Genomic DNA, 19,327 nt, shown 5'->3' with positions numbered 1-19,327 from the left:
AGGCGGAATGATGTGAGACGCACCTTGCATGAAGGTGCAGACCTGAGCCAGCCGGGCGAGACGCCGCTGGAACAGCACTGATAGAGCTGAGACTTGTCCCTTGAGAGAGTTGAGGGACAGTCCTAGCTGCAGACCGGACTGTAAAAAGGACAGAAGGGTCGGCAACGAGAATGGCCAAGGAGAATGGCCGGAAGAGCGACACCAGGACAGGAAAATTTTCCAAGTCCTGTGATAGATCTTGGCGGAGGAAGACTTACGGGCCCGAGTCATAGTGGAGATGACTTCAGGAGGAATACCAGAAGCCGTCAAAATCCAGGACTCAAGAGCCACGCCATCAATTTGAGTGCCGCAGAATTCGGGCGGAAAAACGGACCTTGCGAGAGCAGGTCTGGACGGTCCGGAAGATGCCACGGCATCTCCACGGACAGTTGGAGCAGGTCCGGATACCAAGCTCGCCTGGGCCAGTCCGGTGCAATGAGGATGACTCGACGGCCCTCCATTCTGATCTTGCGCAGGAGTCTGGGCAAGAGAGCTAGAGGGGGAAACACGTAGGACAGACGAAACTGGGACCAGTCTTGAACCAGAGCGTCCGCAGCGAAGGCCTGAGGATCGTGGGAGCGAGCCACGTAAACCGGAACCTTGTTGTTGTGACGGGATGCCATTAGGTCCACGTCCGGAGTGCCCCACTTGCGGCAGATTGACTGAAACACTGCAGGGTGCAGGGACCACTCGCCACTGTCCACGGATTGACGGCTGAGATAATCTGCCTCCCAGTTTTCTACGCCAGGGATGTGGACTGCGGATATGGTGGACTTGGAGTCCTCCGCCCATTGAAGAATGCGTTGGACCTCCAACATTGCCAGGCGGCTGCGTGTCCCGCCTTGGTGATTGATGTAGGCAACCGCTGTCGCGTTGTCTGACTGGACTCGAATGTGCCTGCCCGCCAACAGGTGGTGAAAGGCTAGGAGAGCTAGAAGCACAGCTCTGGTTTCCAGCACATTGATTGAAAGGGCTGACTCGGACGGAGTCCAAGTGCCCTGTGCTCTGTGGTGGAGATGTACCGCTCCCCAGCCGGATAGGCTGGCATCCGTGGTGAGAATCACCCAAGACGGAGTCAGGAAGGAGCGCCCTTGGGACAGGGAGAGGGGTCGAAGCCACCACTGAAGAGAGCTCCTGGTCCGTGGCGACAGAGCCACTAACCTCTGTAAGGAGGAAGGCCGCTTGTCCCAACAGCGGAGAATGTCCAGCTGCAGAGGACGCAGATGGAACTGGGCAAAGGGAACCGCCTCCATGCCACCATTTGACCCAGCACCTGCATCAGACGCCTGAGGGTATAACGGCAGGGCCTCAGGAGAGAGCGCACCGCCAACCGGAGTGACAGCTGTTTGTCTAAGGGCAACTTCACAAGTGCCGGCAAAGTCTCGAACTGCATCCCTAGGTACGTGAGACTCTGGGTCGGAGTCAGAGTGGATTTGGGAAGATTGACAATCCACCCGAATTGGGCTAGGGTGGCGAGAGTGAGCGAAACACTCCGCTGACAGTCTGCGCTGGATGTACCCTTGACCAGAAGGTCGTCCAGATAAGGAAGCACTGCTAACCCCTGGAGGTGCAGGACCGCAATCACTGCCGCCATGACCTTGGTGAATACCCGAGGAGCCGTGGCTAACCCGAAGGGGAGAGCCACGAATTGGAAATGATCCTCTCCTATCGCAAAACGTAACCAACGCTGATGTGACACTGCGATTGGCACATGTAGATAGGCATCTCTGATGTCGATGGACACCAGGAACTCCCCTTGGGTCATAGAGGCAATGACTGATCGCAGAGACTCCATGAGAAAATGCCGCACCCGGACATGCTTGTTGAGAAGCTTGAGATCCAGGATGGGCCGGAAGGTACCGTCCTTTTTTGGAACTAGGAAGAGATTTGAGTAAAAACCTCTGAACCGTTCCTGAGCGGGAAGTGGGACAATCACTCCGTTTGCCTGCAAGGACGCCACGGCCTGCGAGAAGGCGGCGGCCTTGGAGCAGGGGGGAGTTGAGAGAAAAAATCTGTTTGGAGGGCTGGAAGAGAATTCTATCCTGTAGCCGTGAGATATGATGTCTCTCACCCACTGATCGGAGACCTGCTTTAACCAAGCGGCGCCAAAGTGGGAGAACCTGCCACCGACTAAGGACGTTGCTGGAGCGGGCCGAGAGTCATGAGGAAGCTGCCTTAGTGGCAGAACCTCCTGCGGTCTTCTGCGGACGCGCTTTTGGGCGCCAGTTGGATTTCTGATCCTTGGCTGAGTTAGCGGACGAGGCGGAAGGCTTAGAGGATGACCAGTTGGAGGAATGAAAGGAACGAAACCTCGATTGATTCCTACCCTGGGCGGGTTTCCTGGTCTTGGTTTGTGGCATGGAAGTACTCTTCCCGCCAGTAGCTTCTTTAATGATTTCATCCAGCTGTTCACCAAACAGCCGTGAACCAGCAAAAGGGAGCCCAGCAAGAAACTTCTTGGAAGAAGCATCTGCCTTCCACTCTCGAAGCCACAAAATCCTGCGGATAACAAGAGAATTAGCTGAAGCCACCGCAGTGCGGTGAGCAGCCTCTAGCATGGCAGACATGGCATAGGATGAAAAAGCTGAAGCCTGAGCAGTTAAGGTAACCATCTCAGGCATAGATTCCTTGGTGAGGGAATGCATCTCCTCTAGAGAAGCAGAGATGGCTTTGAGAGCCCACACTGCTGCAAAAGTCGGGGAAAACGCGGCCCCCGCAGCTTCATACACAGATTTGGCCAGAAGGTCAATCTGACGGTCAGTGGAATCCTTAAGTGAGGTGCCGTCAGCCACCGACACAACGGTCCGGGCTGAGAGCCTAGACACCGGAGGGTCTACCTTTGGGGAGTGAGACCACTCCTTGACCACCTCAGGTGGAAATGGAAACCGGTCATCAGAACCACGCTTTGGAAAGCGCTTGTCAGGGCAGGCCCTGGGTTTGGTCACAGCGGTCTGAAAACTGGAGTGGTTAAAGAACACACTCTTCACTCTCTTAGGCGAGGTAAACTGATGTTTTTCTGCCAAAGAGAGTTGCTCCTCTGACACTGGCGGATTGAGATCCAGCACAGAATTAATAGAAGCAATCAAATCACTAAGATCTGAGTCACCCTCAGAGAAATCGATGGGATACATAGCCTCCGAGCCCCCAGTGAGGGCATCCTCCTCATCTAGAGAGTCAGCTCTTGAGGCAGAGCCGTGGGATGGGGAGGGGGAGGAAACCCTGCGCCTTCTCTTAGAAGGACGGGGTCTGGGATCAGATGATGAATCCTCCGTGAGCTCTGATGGACGGAGGTCAGAGGATAGGAATCCTCTGTCAAGAGTATTAGAGGCACCCTGTGAGGGGGGCTGATGCATATTCATCAAAGTCCTGGACAAAAGCCCCATGGACTCAGCAAATGACTGGGATATGGACCTAGAAAAGGACTCTACCCAGGCCGGGGGTTCAATCACAGGTGCAGCAGCAGCCTGAGAGACCACTGGGGGTGAGACTCCAGGCTGTGGCACCGCCAAGTTAGAGCAGACATCACAATGTGGATAGGTGCTCGGCTCAGGCAGCAGGAGCTTACATGCAGTGCATGCAGAATAAAGCTTTGGAGCCTTGCTCCTTGTGTGAGACATGCTGCTGGAGTGGGGGCTTTGCAGAGAATGAACCCCAGGGAGAATCTACAGAGGTCCACAACCGGAGACCGGCTGTGGCTTACCAGACCGCTGAGCGCGGTGTTGTGTGCCCTCCAGATCCCGAAGCCTGGTCCCCCAGTCGCAGCACCTCAGCAGAGATGCAGAATGCAGGATGTCCCAGAGCAGAGTGAACTCTGCCTGAGAAGAGGGCGTTCCTATAAAAGAGCGGGAACTGGAGGGCTATAGAGACCTGCAGGGAAGGAGGGACGCCCAAGCAGTGGGGAGTGTCCCTCCCCTGTGTAGAACGGCCGCCGGGAGGAGCCGAACCTGTCCCTCTGCATGAGTGACATGCGAGGGCAGGAAAATGAAACTAGGCCTCCGGCGAAGCCAGGGCCTAAATTTAAGCGGCGAGGCCGACAAGCAGGCACCATCGGCGCGGTTCTCAGGCAAAAGCTAGAGAACCCGCCGGAAAAGTTAAAACAATCACATACAGCATACTCTCCCCTTACAATAAAGAACCGGGACCCCTAACATAAACGTCTCAGGTACTTAGCTGCTGAGACGCAGGGCCATGTCCCTGGGGATGAGTGCTCCGGTCCAACAGAATCCTCAAGGGGCTGTGGATGGAGACCGGACTCCTGCCAGGCATGGAGACCGTGCTGGCTCCCACTTCAAGCCAGAGCCCAGAAGGGATGGTGAAGGAGCGCGGCATGTAAGGCTGCAGCCTTGTAAATCAACCTTAACAACACCGCCGACACAGTGGGGTGAGAAGGGACATGCCGGGAGTCCAGACATGGACCTGCTTTTCTTCAAACTCTTTCCAAAAGTCAAACAAATCAGATGAGAATGCATGTGTGGATGTATGCCTCCTGACACAAAGCAATAAACTGGCTAGGACTGGCTACCAGGGGGTGTATAAGCTCAGAGGGAGGAGCTACACGTTTAAGTGTAGTACTTTGTGTGTCCTCCGGAGGCAGAAGCTAAACACCCATGGTCTGGGTCTCCCAAAGGAACGATAAAGAAAATGCGCCGCAGCGGCTGGATGCGGCGCGATGCGGTTTTTTTGCCGGAGAAAAAACGTGCCAGGGAACGTTCCATCCGGCCGCCACATCGGCTAAATCTGCCGCATGCGGCAAAAAACGGACAGAAGGCAAGCCCATGCGGCACAATGCGGCGCCAATGCAAGTCAATGCTGGAAAAAACAAAACCGGCGGCACCAAAACGGTTTCGTTTTTTCAGCAGAGCGCCGGATTGTGCCGCACTGCTACAACCGGATGTGTGAAAGTAGCCTAACACTGGAGCCAGAAAGTAGAAGCAGCAGGTTATGAGCGGGCAGACCCAACCATTGTACGCAGGCTTTCACACGCATATTACTTACTCTCACTGGACGTTGTGATGGGAATGTACTCTGTAGACATCTGGCTGCAGAGCGACACGCGGCTCCCCATTACATCAATCTTGGTGCTTCGGCAGGTATTGGAGCAAACCTTTGCGTGCTGATAAAAATCCAACTCTCCAGAGTCCATAATCTTTCTGGTATAGAAAAAAAGCAAACATTAGCATCCTAGATGCCCCCTAGGGGCAGGTTTAGGCAGGACACCCATCAGGTGCATCATGTTACGTATAAAGCAGTTAAGGTTGGAAGCTTGATCTTTATTGCTGATGTATCTGATGATACTTTCCCCACCAACTGCCAAAAATGCATCACACACATTTTGCTTTTATTTGTCTATGGGAAATAGAGTCAAAGAGTTTTCAATTTCCTTAAAAAAAAAATAAAAAAAAATCATCAACATCATTGCACCCACACACATACATTTTTTTTATCACATTTTGATGTGTCACTGTATCTCAGAATTTATGTTTGCAAGGATTTTAAAATCCTAAAAAGAACCACTAGGTGGCACTATCCTACTGCCAAATCCTCTTTGCAGTAAGGCCGCTTTCACACTGCGTTCTCGGGGCATCCGTCCGAACCCCCCCTACAAAACAGGTTTCGGGCGTATGTGCCGACGAGGCCATTGACTATAATGGTGCAGATGGAGTCGCCGTGTGTTATCTCGTGCACCATTTTCGGGAGTATATGCTTAGTGGAGGTGGACACCCAAACGTAGTAGTCTGCTTCTGGGCGTCCGTCTTCACTAAGCGTATACTCCCAAAAATGGTGCACGATAGATAGAGCACACAGTGACTCCGTCTGCACCCTTAAGAGTCTATGGCCCCGTCTGCGCATATGTCCGAAACACGTTTTGCAGGGGGTTTGAATGGAGGCCCCGACGGGACAACTGAATGGAGATCAGAACGAAATGTGGAAGAGGCCCAAGGTCTTTATGCAGAACAGTAAATTCACCACATACATTTACTGAATAGTTGTCCCCACTCCTTCCCGCCAATCACATTTTTGGGTTTCCTCCCTACCCCATGCGTACCTGAGCATAACGCCATTCATACGAATTGCCCTCTTCCAGTCCTTCAGCGTAGATTTTCCAGCCAGGTGAACAAACTCCTTCGGACTTATTAAGTGTTCATTATACTGTTCATAAGAAAAAAAATACAGCAGTGTCATAAAAAAGGTGACATTAATGGAGAACTCTTCTTATGCTTAGCGAAGTCTATAGCCCAGGGATTCAGAGATCAATAAAGATTCCTTGTCATGCTCTACCCCTCCGTCCCTGCACAAGGCATTATAGAGGGTTGTTTTGCCTGTATCTAGACCAATATGCCTTATTTTATTGTATTGGTCAAAAAGTCACAAGAAAATGCTTGAATAATGGGGATGATCACACAATACACTGGACACATAGTTTAAGAGTCTGGTGTATTCATAAGGAGAGCACCTCCTACCTTTCCCTGCCACTCTCTCAGTGACTGCTGGGCTGCAGTATATACAGACTGATAGGAGCTAGCAGTCAATTAACCCCCTGAAAGATGGAGGTAGACAAGGGCAAGAATACATTCCATTTTTGGGGCATAAAACTGCTTGAAATTTTGAAAAATATTTGCAGAATCCGGAGTTGCACACAATCTTTTCAACTTGACGTTTTATGCCAGTGACGACTGTGCTAACAGAATGGGCAGTAATCAGGATAGACAAGATGTGGCCATGTAATCTTTTCCAGCTACTGAACAAGTGACCCATATCTATCATATGTCAACGTTGGAGGACTGAGAGCAGAAAACGCCTAATCACTCCTTGCTGCCCGTAATATCCCCTAAACATCCCCCACCCCAGCTCCCCTCCACCAGCCACCGCACTGGCAGGAGATGCACTTAAAATGTAGCCGCATTTTTGGCAAGCTAAGTGTATCTTACGGTAAAACAAACTAAACAATACGCTAATCTACGTAAAATATGTAGGATTGTTTATATTTGTAATACTAGATTCTAGAAAAAAAAAAAGAAAAAGGAAAAAAAAAAAAAAAATCACTTATGGCACAACACTGGCCAGTTGAAAAGATTGAGTCTAACGCACATTTTCCAAGGGTAAAAATGCTGTACTTGCAAAATTTAAGGAGATTCTGAAATCTCATGCACACGCTGCTTAGTCATGACTAAGGACGATCGCGCCTGAAACGCGTGGATCGGAGGAGTTATGTATTATTCCTTCTTCCCCCTTTCTTTTTTTAATAACTGAATTTTTATTACATTTTTCAAACCATACAAAAAAAAAAAAAACATGGATGTGCTCCACTAGCATGTGAGCAATTAGCAGAAGACCATGTATCAGGATACACATCTTATTATCTATTACTGTAAGAAAGATAAGGACTATAACAAGACAAACATTACGATACTAGACAAGAAGACAAGGGGAAAGGAGGTAAAGAGAGTGCAGGTGAGTATATAGAATTTCCGTAGAGACCATACAGATCCTCTATTCTCTATTAGCCTAGTTAGTATCCCAAAGGGACCAAATACTCCCAAAGTGATTTATCGTGTTATTTGACATTGCTGATAGATACTCCATTCTCCTCACTTCTTGGATCCGAGAATGGAAGTCGTTGAGTGAGGGTGGATGAGTTGACCTCCAGCTACGAGCAATTAAACATCTGGCCGCTGTGGTTCTTCCCCCTTTCTTAACCATTATTGGAATAAGATGAAATTTTAACTTTATTTCAAGTTTCTATGGACGTTTTTTGTGCTGGGGGTCCGCCTTTTTTGATTGACTACAGCCTTCTTGACCCACGAGCACCGTCCGGATTTTCCTTCCTGGAATGACTGCATGGTGTGGAGCGGATTCACTCTTTTTTATGATCACTAGTCACAATGTACAGGGGAATGATGAAAAGCAGAACTGCTATGGGAATACTAGAATGAAAAATACAATGAACGATCTGAAAAAATGAAAAACATGAAAATGGAATATGCATAACTGCTATGAATAATAGGAATGAGAGATGTTTAGCCATTGTATTGATCAATGCAAAAGAGCCCCAAAACCTTGGCGTGGTTTTGGGGCTCTTTTGCATTGATCAATACAATGGCTAAACATCTCTCATTCCTATTATTCATAGCAGTTATGCATATTCCATTTTCATGTTTTTCATTTTTTCAGGTAGTTCATTGTATTTTTCATTCTAGTATTCCCATAGCAGTTCTGCTTTTCATCATTCCCCTGTACATTAAGACTTGTGTGCAACTCTTTATCCTATTGTATAGTTATGTTTTTGAGTCTTGCACCTTGTTCACACCATTGGTGTTCCAGACGTACATTCTTTAACAGGACTGATTGTCTTACCTGTACACATTTGACATTGATCCCCGGACACACAAACTTCCTCCATAGAAGATTGGCCTTGCTTTCTCCACAGGTAATGGGATAAGCGATTTCTGCCTCCAAAGCCTCTTCTTCCTCATCCCCCATCTTCACTTCTCATCAGAAACAGTAAAAAAAACAAACATTCTAATGAAGTTCTCAACATGAAACTACGCGGTATTAAGTTTGGGAAAAGGAGGAAGGAGGAAGGGAGAGAGAAAGAAAGAAAAAGGGCGGGGGGGAGAGAGAAAAAGGGGGGGAGAGAGAGAAAGAAAAAGGGGGGGGGAAGAGATAGAAAAGGGGGGGAGAGAGAGAGAAAGAAAAAAGGGGGATAGAGAGAGAGAGAAATGGGGGGGAAGAGGGGGGGGGAGAGAGAGAGAGAAAGAGAGAGAGAAAGAAAAAAGGAGGAGAGAGAGAGAAAGGGGGGGGGAAGAGGGGGAGAGAGAGAGAAAGGGGGGAGAGAGAAAGAAAAAAGGGGGATAGAGAGAGAGAAAGGGGAGGAGAGAGAGAGAGAGAGAGAGAGAGAAAGGGGGGGAGAGAGACAGAGAGAAAGAGAGAGAAAGAGAAAGAAAAAAGGGGGGAGAGAAAGAAAAAAGGGGGAGAGAGAGAGAAAGGGGGAAGAGAGAGAGAGAGAGAGAAAGGGTGAGAGAGAGAAAGGGGGAGGGGGGAGAAAAAAAGGGGGAGAGAGAAAGGGGGGGAGAGAGACAGAGAGAGAGAGAAAGAGAGAAAAAAGGGGGGGGGGGAGAAAGAAAAAGGGGGAGAGAGAGAGAGAAAGGGGGAAGAGAGAGAGAGAAAGGGTGAGAGAGAGAGAGAGAGAGAGAGAGAGAGGGGGGGAGAAAAAAGGGGAAGTGATAGAGAGAAAAGGGGGAAGAGAGAGAAAGAAAAGGGGGAAGAGAGAGAAAGAAAAGGGGGAAGAGAGAAAGAAAAGGGGAAGAGAGAGAAAGAAAAGGGGGAAGAGAGAGAAAGAAAAGGGGGAAGAGAGAGAAAGAAAAGGGGGAAGAGAGAGAAAGAAAAGGGGGAAGAGAGAGAGAGAGAGAGAGAGAGAGAGAGAGAGAGAGAGAGAGAAAAAAAAGGTTGGGAGGGTAGAGAGAAAAGGTGTGGGTTTAGGGAGGGGAAGAGGAAGGGAGAGGAAGAGGAAGGAAAAGGAAGGGAGAGATGGGTTATGAGGGAGAAAGGGGGAGGGGGCAGGAAGAAGGGAACAAGAGAAGGGAAAGAATAGGCGGGGAAAAGGATAAAGTAAACAAGGGAGGCAAAAACATAACACAAACCCATTCACATAATCAGAGGATGTATGCCAGTCAGCTAAAATGAGAATATTTACAAAAGACTCGGAAACGTGTTAATCCAACCACTCACATACCTAATACGGCTTCTTTCAGTTCCGTAGATGCACTAAATGCAGCTGCATCTACAACACTCTCCGACTCCAGAGTTTCCTCCCCAAGGGTCCTGCACATGAATATAGAGATTCAGAATTACAACAAGCATAGGTACGGACCCCCAGTGTATGCACCATTGTAATAACAGGCACACCCATAGCTCAGCAGGATGTTGATGCTTCTGGACGAGTAGGTCATTAATGTGGGTGATAGGTTTTAATCAACTGAGAGGATATCACACAGCAGTGCCCAAGTGGCTGTCCGGCGAGCAGGCCCTCAGAGCCCTTTAAGCCACACACTGGCCAAGTGGTAGATCCCTACCTGAAGACTCCAGACGCAGAGACATCACTGCTCCCAACCCAGGGCAGCCTCAGCTCCTGCCCATTCCAGATTGGACTGTAATATTAACACATATGAATTACTGTGCTGGTACAAGTATCATCAAAGCAGACATTTCATTTACCATTGTAGATAGGGAACACTAGAACACTTTCATATACACATATCAGAAGCATTAATGGAAATGTGTGGGCTATGACCCCCTCCGCCATGTTACCCAATAGCAAATACCATGTGGTGCATAAGACTACACTCTCCATAGAGTAAAATAGAAAGCAAACCCTTGAGCTCCCCGGCATCAGTGACTTTCATATGTGTAATTCCAAAAAGCATGCCCAGTATTGATTCCAGTGTGTACCAATTATGCAATATAAACCACAACTTATTTAATATCCTTGCTTATATGGTGCCGTTAATTTACAGAGCGCTTTACAGACAGCATCATTACACCAACATATTAATTAAAAGTTTTTTTAATTACATTTTATTTTTTGGTGTCCCTTTAAATTCTCTCTGTAACCTAAATAGAGATTCGGATGGTCCGGATAGTGACAGATCTGCCGGCAGCCGCCAGCGGGAGGTGTTTGAAGATGCTCCCATATGAGTTCATCTCGGAAGCAGGTCCTGCCTGTTGCCATGACGAAGCCGGGGGAGGCAGATGGGCACCACCGGTTACAGCCTCAAATCTGTCTCCCTCCATGGAGAGACGGCATATCAGGACAACGGAAAACCACCCGGATAATAATAAATAACAAGTCTATGCTTTGTGACCTCAACCGAATGATGTAGGATTTGACATCAGGAGAAAAGAGATGCTGCTGCAAGACAGACGGAACAACTGCCGAAGCAACGCCCGACGGACGGCATGTGTCCTATTCATTACAATAGGATACAAGCACAAAACCTACTTAGCGTCGGATGGTTGATGTGCAACTCTCCTTTCCGGCATGCGGCAGCGTTATTTTACGCCTGATGTGGCGGCGAAAGAAGTGAAAATTCTAAAAACATTCACCCATATATGAAATATGTGTGATCGCACTATTCAGCCCTATTATTATTATATTATTTGTAGACCACTATTAAGTCTCCTCTCAGCCTTTTCTTTTGCAAACTAAACATTCCTAATTCTTGTAGCCGGTCTTCATATGACATGGTTTGCAGACCTTCTACCATCTTTGTTGCTCTTCTCTGGACTTGAATATATCGATGTCTTTTTTTAATTGGGGCACAAAGGAACTGTACACAGTATTCCAGGTGGGGTCTGACCAGGGCAGAGTATAGGGGAATAATGACCTCGCTTGATCTAGATTCAATGCTTTTCTTGATACATCCCAGAATTTGTTGGCCTCTTTAGTTGCAGCACCATACTGTTGGCTTATGTTAAATCTGGGATCTATGTTAAAGTCCTTTTCCGCGGTGCAATCACTCAGTTATATTCCTTCCTTACTATATATGCTTTTTACCCAGGTGTAGGACTTTGCATTTGTCCCTGTTAAATACCATTCTTTTCCCATCAGCCCCTTGTTCAAGTGTGTCTAGATCCTTTTGCATACGCTCTCTATCCTCTGTAGTGTGGGCGACTCCTCCTATCTTAAGGGGGCTTTACACGCTACGACATCGCTAATGCGAACTCGTTGGGGGTCACGGAATTGGTGACGCACATCCGGCCGCACTAGCAATGCCGTTGTGTGTGACACCTATGAGCGATTTTGCATCGTCGCAAAAACGTGCAAAAATCGTTCATCGGTGACATGGGGGTCCATTCTCAAAAATCGTTACTGTAGCAGTAACGAAGTTGTTCCTTGTTCCTGCGGCAGCACACATCGCTCCGTGTGACACCACAGGAACGAGGAAGCTCTCCTTACCTGTCTCCCGGCCGCTATGCGGAAGGAAGGAGGTGGGCGGGATGTTACGTCCCGCTCATCTCCGCCCCTCCGCTTCTATTGGGGGGCGGTTCAGTGACGCAGCTGTGACATGGCTGTGATGCTGAACGAACCGCCCCCTTAGAAAGGAGGCGGTTCGCCGGTCACAGCGACGTCGCCGGACAGGTAAGTAGTGTGACGGGTCTGGGCGATGTTGTGCGGCACGGGCAGCGATTTGCCCGTGTCGCACAACAGATGGGGGCGGGTACCCATGCTAGCGATATCGGTACCGATATCGCAGCATGTAAAGCGGCCTTTAGTATCATCTGAAAATTTGATAAGTTCCCCAATAAATCCGTTGTCCAGATCATTTATATAAATATTAAACAGCACTGGGCCCAGGACAGAGCCTTGCGGCCCCCACTTTTAACTATCTTCCAGTTCGATGTGTAGCCATTTAGTATTACTCGTTGTGCCCGATCATTTAAGCCAGTTTTGAATCCATTTAACTGATTTTTATTTTTTTTTTGTTCTGTACTTCAGCATTTTTTCAACAAAGGATGTTATGTGATATTATATTGAATGCCCTAGGGCCCCTTCACATTGCATTTTTATCTACATTCTCTGGTCTTGTCGGAGCTTCCGTTCGAACCACCCCCCTCGCAAAACAGTTTTCGGATGCATGCGCCGACGGGGCAATTGACAATAATGGAGCAGACGGAGTCAGTGTGTGCTCTGTATTTTACCATTTTCGGGCATATACGCTTTCTGCAGGCAGACACCCAGACGTAGTATGTCTGGTTGTCCGGTGCAGAAAGTGTATACGCCTGAAAATGGTGCAAGGCAGAGCATATGCTGACTCCGTATGCTCCATTATAGTCAATGGCCCCGTCAGCGCATGCGTCCAAAACCTGTTTTGCGAGGGGGAGTTTGGACGGGACCAGTGAACGTAGTTAAAAACGGAATGCGAATGCAGCCTTAAGCTGGGGTCACACTAAACGACAGCGACAACGACGTCGCTGTTACGTCATCAAAATGGTGACGTAGCAGCGACCTTGTAAGTCGCTGTTATGATCGCTGCTTAGCTGTCAAACACAGCAGCCGAAGCAGCGATCATAACGACACGCGTCGCTGTGCTGCAACATGTGCAGAGAGCAGGGAGCCGCGCACACTGAGCGCTGGCTCCCTGCTCTCCTAGCTACAGTACACATCGGGTTAATTACACGATGTGTACTGCAGCTACATGTGCAGAGAGCAGGAGCCGGCGCTGGCAGCGTGAGAGCGGCGGAGGCTGGTAACGAAGGTAAATATCGGGTAACCACCTTGGTTACCCGATGTTTACCTTGGTTACAGCTTACCGCAGCTGCCAGATGCCGGCTCCTGCTCGCTTCATTTCGTCGCTCTCTCTCTTTCGTTGATCTGTGCGTCACAGCGGGAGAGCGACGACCAAAAAATGAAGCTGGACATTCAGCAACGAGCGGCGACCTCACAGCAGGGGCCAGCTCGTTGCTGGATGTCACACACAGCGACAGCGACGGGACGTCGCTGCAACGTCACAGACAATGGGGACGTAGCAGCGACGTCGTTGTCGCTGTGTGTGACACCACCTTTACTGAAGTCAAGGTTTACTATATCTACGGCATTCCCCTTGTCTGCTCCTGAAGTTTGTGCTGTTGACCAGGGAGCGGAGTAATACACGGCGGCAGGATCAGACTACATATAGAGTTTTGTTTGTAGTCTGTAACTACAAAGACACATAGGTCTTCATGAGAGCTATGAGAGAGTGTACACAATGCAGTCCGTTTTATTTTAACAAAACAAAACAAAAAAAATGGTGTAAAAGTATTAATGTTCCTCTGTACCTAGAGATACAGAATTTGGAGTCTTACCTGTTTGTGGTGACAAGAACAGCTTTCACCTCTTCCATACCACTCCCATTCATAATGTTATCAGGCGTGGTCACCACCACCACTTCTTCTACATGCACGCTGACATCTGGGGTGGTCATTTCTGAACAACCCGTATGGAGCTGATGGGTAAAGGGAACAAACACAATTACAATACAACATCTGCTGAGTGGGCTGTATCACACATTGCTACTCCTCCAGGTTCATCACCGGTCTTTCCGCAGTATGTACAGTCCAAGGTCGGCAGCCTGTCTGTGTACAGTGTAGATACCGCCAGCTGATGGATTTGTGAAAATTGGGAGCTATTCTAAATCATACAATAATCCGTAGCCTCCAGCAAAGTAACTTGATCCCAGGAATACATCTTAAAGAAATAGTTCATCAAACAAACCCCTATCACTTTGTAATAATAGAGAACCCATGATCCCCAGATGAGGCCCAGTGGTCCCCAGAAACATAACACAGAGGACCATCGGTGTACATACATTACATAAGCACCCAATGATTGCAACTGGTACCATGTAATGGTTACCTTTATAAGACAATGAAATCAGCAAACATTTCATTCAATAGAACCAGATGATCACAAGAAGTCACAGCAATTAGACCACCCACAGCAAGGAGACTCATTCAAGTAAATCGAGGGGTCAGGCTCCAGGCGGGGCCGCCGCAACAGGCAAGGCCGGACTCCAGGCGGGGCCGCCGCGAGAGGCAAGGCCGGGCTCCAGGCGGGGCCGCCGCGAGAGGCAAGGCCGGGCTCCAGGCGGGGCCGCCGCGAGAGGCAAGGCCGGGCTCCAGGCGGGGCCGCCGCGAGAGGCAAGGCCGGGCTCCAGGCGGGGCCGCCGCGAGAGGCAAGGCCGGGCTCCAGGCGGGGCCGCCGCGAGAGGCAAGGCCGGGCTCCAGGCGGGGCCGCCGCGAGAGGCAAGGCCGGGCTCCAGGCGGGGCCGCCGCGAGAGGCAAGGCCGGGCTGCAGGCGGGCTAAACATGAGATATACTGATAAGAGACTAAAATGCAATGACTTTCATCAGACACTGACCAGATCAGTGCGCTCTATAAAAGTCTTACGTATCTGACATTTAACTTCTGTGAAAAGGAATGAATGGGGCAATTTGGTATTGCACCCAAAGGGTCTCTATTTTGTTAGACCGTAATTTGCAAGCATAAATTGTTGTAAACAGCGTATAAGGGAATATGCAGAATTTCAAGTACTTGCTACAGACAATTATGTAACAAAAACGTGTGCCTTGGCAGCAAAAATGCTGCAAAGAAAACTTGCCTCTCTGGGTAAAAAAAATAATACAGCAAAAACATAGAAAGCACCGACATTCTGTGGTTCTGAAACGGCTTCAAATCAGTAAGGAAAAAATAAGCAGCATGTGCAAGAGATTTTAGAAATCTCAGTTTGCTGTGACAGTAAAACGCTGCGTCTCTGCAAAGATGAAAGATTAATGAACATATCCTAAAGCTGCCCGAGTCTTACCTTTCCTTCCTGGAGTCTAGTCCCTGGTTGCAGCTATACTGATCTCAACTGAAATCTAAGTAGGAAAAAATAAACTATATCCACCCTTGCTACAAACACCACTGAACTAAAGAGCCTATACACTATACAGTGTGTCCACTGCCATTAACTTGAGAACGGCTGCAGCTATAGGCATAGAAGTGGTGTCTAGGTATAGTAAAGTAACCATGCGCTATGCAATGAAACCACCTATAGCGCCACCTGGTGGAAAACAACGGAGTTAGCATTTTTATCTTGAAAACGGAACGAGATAGAGAAAAAAAGTGAATTACAAAGTTGTAATGCATCAATTCATTACAGGCTAGAAGGCTAGACACCACTTCTATGCCTATAGCTGCCGCCGTTCTCAAGTTAATGGCGGTGGAAAGGATATGGGTGGACACACTGTATGTAAAGGTTAGCTAAATCTGCTGATTTCTGTGGATCAATCTAATATCTATAGAGGTCTCTCGACTCTTCCCTGACAGATGTTGGAGGGAAAGAAGGATTTGGGAATGTTGTATTTAGAGACTCAGGTTTCAAACACTCCAGACATTCAGTTACCTCCACCAGGACAAGGACGAGAGAAGGAAAGTTGTTTTACATTGCTTCCAATGGAGACTTGAGTCTGCCTCTTTTTTTACTGCATCACAGAATGGAGTTGGATTACTAAGGAAATAATGCAGTCAGACCCCTTCTTATACATCAGTGGTCTTGTGCACAAAAAGAAAGAGTCACGGAAGCTCTCAATGAGGAGCCAGAGCCGGAAGTGAAACAGTTCCAAGAGTTGAGCTTTCATAATTTGCCCGTATGGCTCCAATTTGCCAATAGACATCATTATCAAAAAAAAAAGAACATTTTGGATTTGTACATTTAGCTGATATGTTCTTTCTAAAGCTGGACATACTTTCACAAAATATTTAACTGCAGATCCAAGTAATTTTAGAATCCATCCGCTGTTGTGCATGGGCATGACCAACAATAGACCCTTAAGGCTCCGTTACACGCAACGACATCTCTAACAAAATATCGCTGGGGTGACGGAATTCGTGACGCACATCCGGCCTAGTTAGCGACGTTGTTGCATGTGACACCTAAGAGCGACCGCTAATGATCCCAAAAACGCCACAAATCGTTGATTGTTGACACATCGTTCCTTTCCAAACAATCGTTGATCTTTTAGGACGCAGGTTGTTCGTCGTTCCTGAGGCAGCACACATCGCTACGTGTGACACCCCGGGAACGACGAACAGCGTTCCTGCGTCCTCCGGCAACGAGGTGGGAGTGACGTTAATGCGGCTGCTCTCCACCCCTCCGCTTCTATTGGTGGCCTGCTGTGTGACGTCACTGTGACGCCGCACGAACCTTGCCCTTAACAAAGAGTTTGTTCGGCGGCCACAGCGACGTTGTTAGGAAGGTATGTTCGTGTGACGCGTACTAGCGAAATTACAACCTACAAGAATAAAACTGAAACACATATTGTAGAAACAATAATTTTTATTATTGAAAAAATTAAGAATTTTTTTGGGATAAGGACAAGAGGGTAAAAGGGGCAGAGAAATTACACAGTGAAGAAAAAAGAAAAAGAAAAAAAAAAAAAAAAGACCCTGAATTGGTCACCTGCACACGAAGTGCCAGTAAAGATAAAAATAGTAATATGGAGTAGGTCAGGTTAGTTATATATAAATCATCTATACCAAAAAATACAATCAGAAGGGCTGCATAAAGTGCCAAGTGCTTTTCAGAATAAATAAATAATTTATGAATATATAAGGAAAAAACCTAAGCTAGTCAACATATATTTCCTCCATGCTATATGAAAACCGACAATAGGTAGACAAAATAGTCAGTGAATAAATATACATACGCTCAGCATATATGAATTCATCAAGCTAAATATATGTAGCCTTTTTCCCTTTTCCCTTGAAAAAGACGGTGAAACGCGCGTTGGGGAGCTTCCCTGTGGTCCCTGGTATGTAACTATGGTTATCTACTGTATTGCTATGTACATAAATATGTTGTAACCCCATAGGTGCCTTACATACTATTTTCCCTATGGTACCTTTTGCTCTATGGTTCTTTTCATGTCAGACGCTCAGCAGTTATGTCACTTAACATACAGTTAGGTCCAGAAATATTTGGACAGTGACACAATTTTCGCGAGTTGGGCTCTGCATGCCACCACATTGGATTTGAAATGAAACCTCTACAACAGAATTCAAGTGCAGATTGTAACGTTTAATTTGAAGGTTTGAACAAAAATATCTGATAGAAATTGTAGGAATTGTACACATTTCTTTACAAGCACTCCACATTTTAGGAGGTCAAAAGTAATTGGACAAAAACCAAACCCAAACAAAATATTTTTATTTTCAATATTTTGTTGCGAATCCTTTGGAGGCAATCACTGCCTTAAGTCTGGAACCCATGGACATCACCAAACGCTGGGTTTCCTCCTTCTTAATGCTTTGCCAGGCCTTTACAGCCGCAGCCTTCAGGTCTTGCTTGTTTGTGGGTCTTTCCGTCTTAAGTCTGGATTTCAGCAAGTGAAATGCATGCTCAATTGGGTTAAGATCTGGTGATTGACTTGGCCATTGCAGAATGTTCCACTTTTTTGCACTCATGAACTCCTGGGTAGCTTTGGCTGTATGCTTGGGGTCATTGTCCATCTGTACTATGAAGCGCCGTCCGATCAACTTTGCGGCATTTGGCTGAATCTGGGCTGAAAGTATATCCCTGTACACTTCAGAATTCATCCGGCTACTCTTGTCTGCTGTTATGTCATCAATAAACACAAGTGACCCAGTGCCATTGAAAGCCATTCATGCCCATGCCATCACGTTGCCTCCACCATGTTTTACAGAGGATGTGGTGTGCCTTGGATCATGTGCCGTTCCCTTTCTTCTCCAAACTTTTTTCTTCCCATCATTCTGGTACAGGTTGATCTTTGTCTCATCTGTCCATAGAATACTTTTCCAGAACTGAGCTGGCTTCATGAGGTGTTTTTCAGCAAATTTAACTCTGCCCTGTCTATTTTTGGAATTGATGAATGGTTTGCATCTAGATGTGAACCCTTTGTATTTACTTTCATGGAGTCTTCTCTTTACTGTTGACTTAGAGACAGATACACCTACTTCACTGAGAGTGTTCTGGACTTCAGTTGATGTTGTGAACGGGTTCTTCTTCACCAAAGAAAGTATGCGGCGATCATCCACCACTGTTGTCATCCGTGGACGCCCAGGCCTTTTTGAGTTCCCAAGCTCACCAGTCAATTCCTTTTTTCTCAGAATGTACCCAACTGTTGATTTTGCTACTCCAAGCATGTCTGCTATCTCTCTGATGGATTTTTTCTTTTTTTTCAGCCTCAGGATGTTCTGCTTCACCTCAATTGAGAGTTCCTTAGACCGCATGTTGTCTGGTCACAGCAACAGCTTCCAAATGCAAAACCACACACCTGTAATCAACCCCAGACCTTTTAACTACTTCATTGATTACAGGTTAACGAGGGAGACGCCTTCAGAGTTAATTGCAGCCCTTAGAGTCCCTTGTCCAATTACTTTTGGTCCCTTGAAAAAGAGGAGGCTATGCATTACAGAGCTATGATTCCTAAACCCTTTCTCCGATTTGGATGTGAAAACTCTCATATTGCAGCTGGGAGTGTGCACTTTCAGCCCATATTATATATATAATTGTATTTCTGAACATGTTTTTGTAAACAGCTAAAATAACAAAACTTGTGTCACTGTCCAAATATTTCTGGACCTAACTGTATTATATTGTGGCTATATGGTTCAGGGTTGAGTGCACTGGGCACTTCATATTTATTTACCATCTGTTGTTATCCATTTAATCAACCCAAGTCGTTCCATGCTACATATATTTAGCTTGATGAATTCATATATGCTGAGCGTATGTATATTTATTCACTG

General features: G+C 47.3%; 1 protein-coding gene across 1 annotated transcript in view; it reads right to left on the bottom strand.

Annotated features, from left to right (window-relative positions):
* The window catches only part of GMEB2 (glucocorticoid modulatory element binding protein 2), a 52,658-nt gene that overhangs the window by 21,233 nt on the left and 12,098 nt on the right, over positions 1-19,327 (bottom strand). The window contains exons 2-7 of the mRNA XM_075350502.1: positions 13,882-14,021; positions 10,113-10,187; positions 9,773-9,861; positions 8,395-8,525; positions 6,086-6,189; positions 5,035-5,189 (exon numbers count right to left, since the gene is read on the bottom strand). Of these exons, the coding sequence (XP_075206617.1) occupies positions 5,035-5,189; positions 6,086-6,189; positions 8,395-8,525; positions 9,773-9,861; positions 10,113-10,187; positions 13,882-14,000 (673 nt within the window). The 5' untranslated portion in view covers positions 14,001-14,021. The remainder of the gene's footprint in view (positions 1-5,034; positions 5,190-6,085; positions 6,190-8,394; positions 8,526-9,772; positions 9,862-10,112; positions 10,188-13,881; positions 14,022-19,327) is intronic.

This window comes from Anomaloglossus baeobatrachus, chromosome 5, assembly GCF_048569485.1.
Source record: "Anomaloglossus baeobatrachus isolate aAnoBae1 chromosome 5, aAnoBae1.hap1, whole genome shotgun sequence".
Classification (NCBI taxonomy): Eukaryota; Metazoa; Chordata; class Amphibia; order Anura; family Aromobatidae; genus Anomaloglossus; species Anomaloglossus baeobatrachus.
The sequence above is the reverse complement of the archived record's forward strand: the minus strand, read 5'-3'. Positions and strand labels throughout refer to the sequence as shown.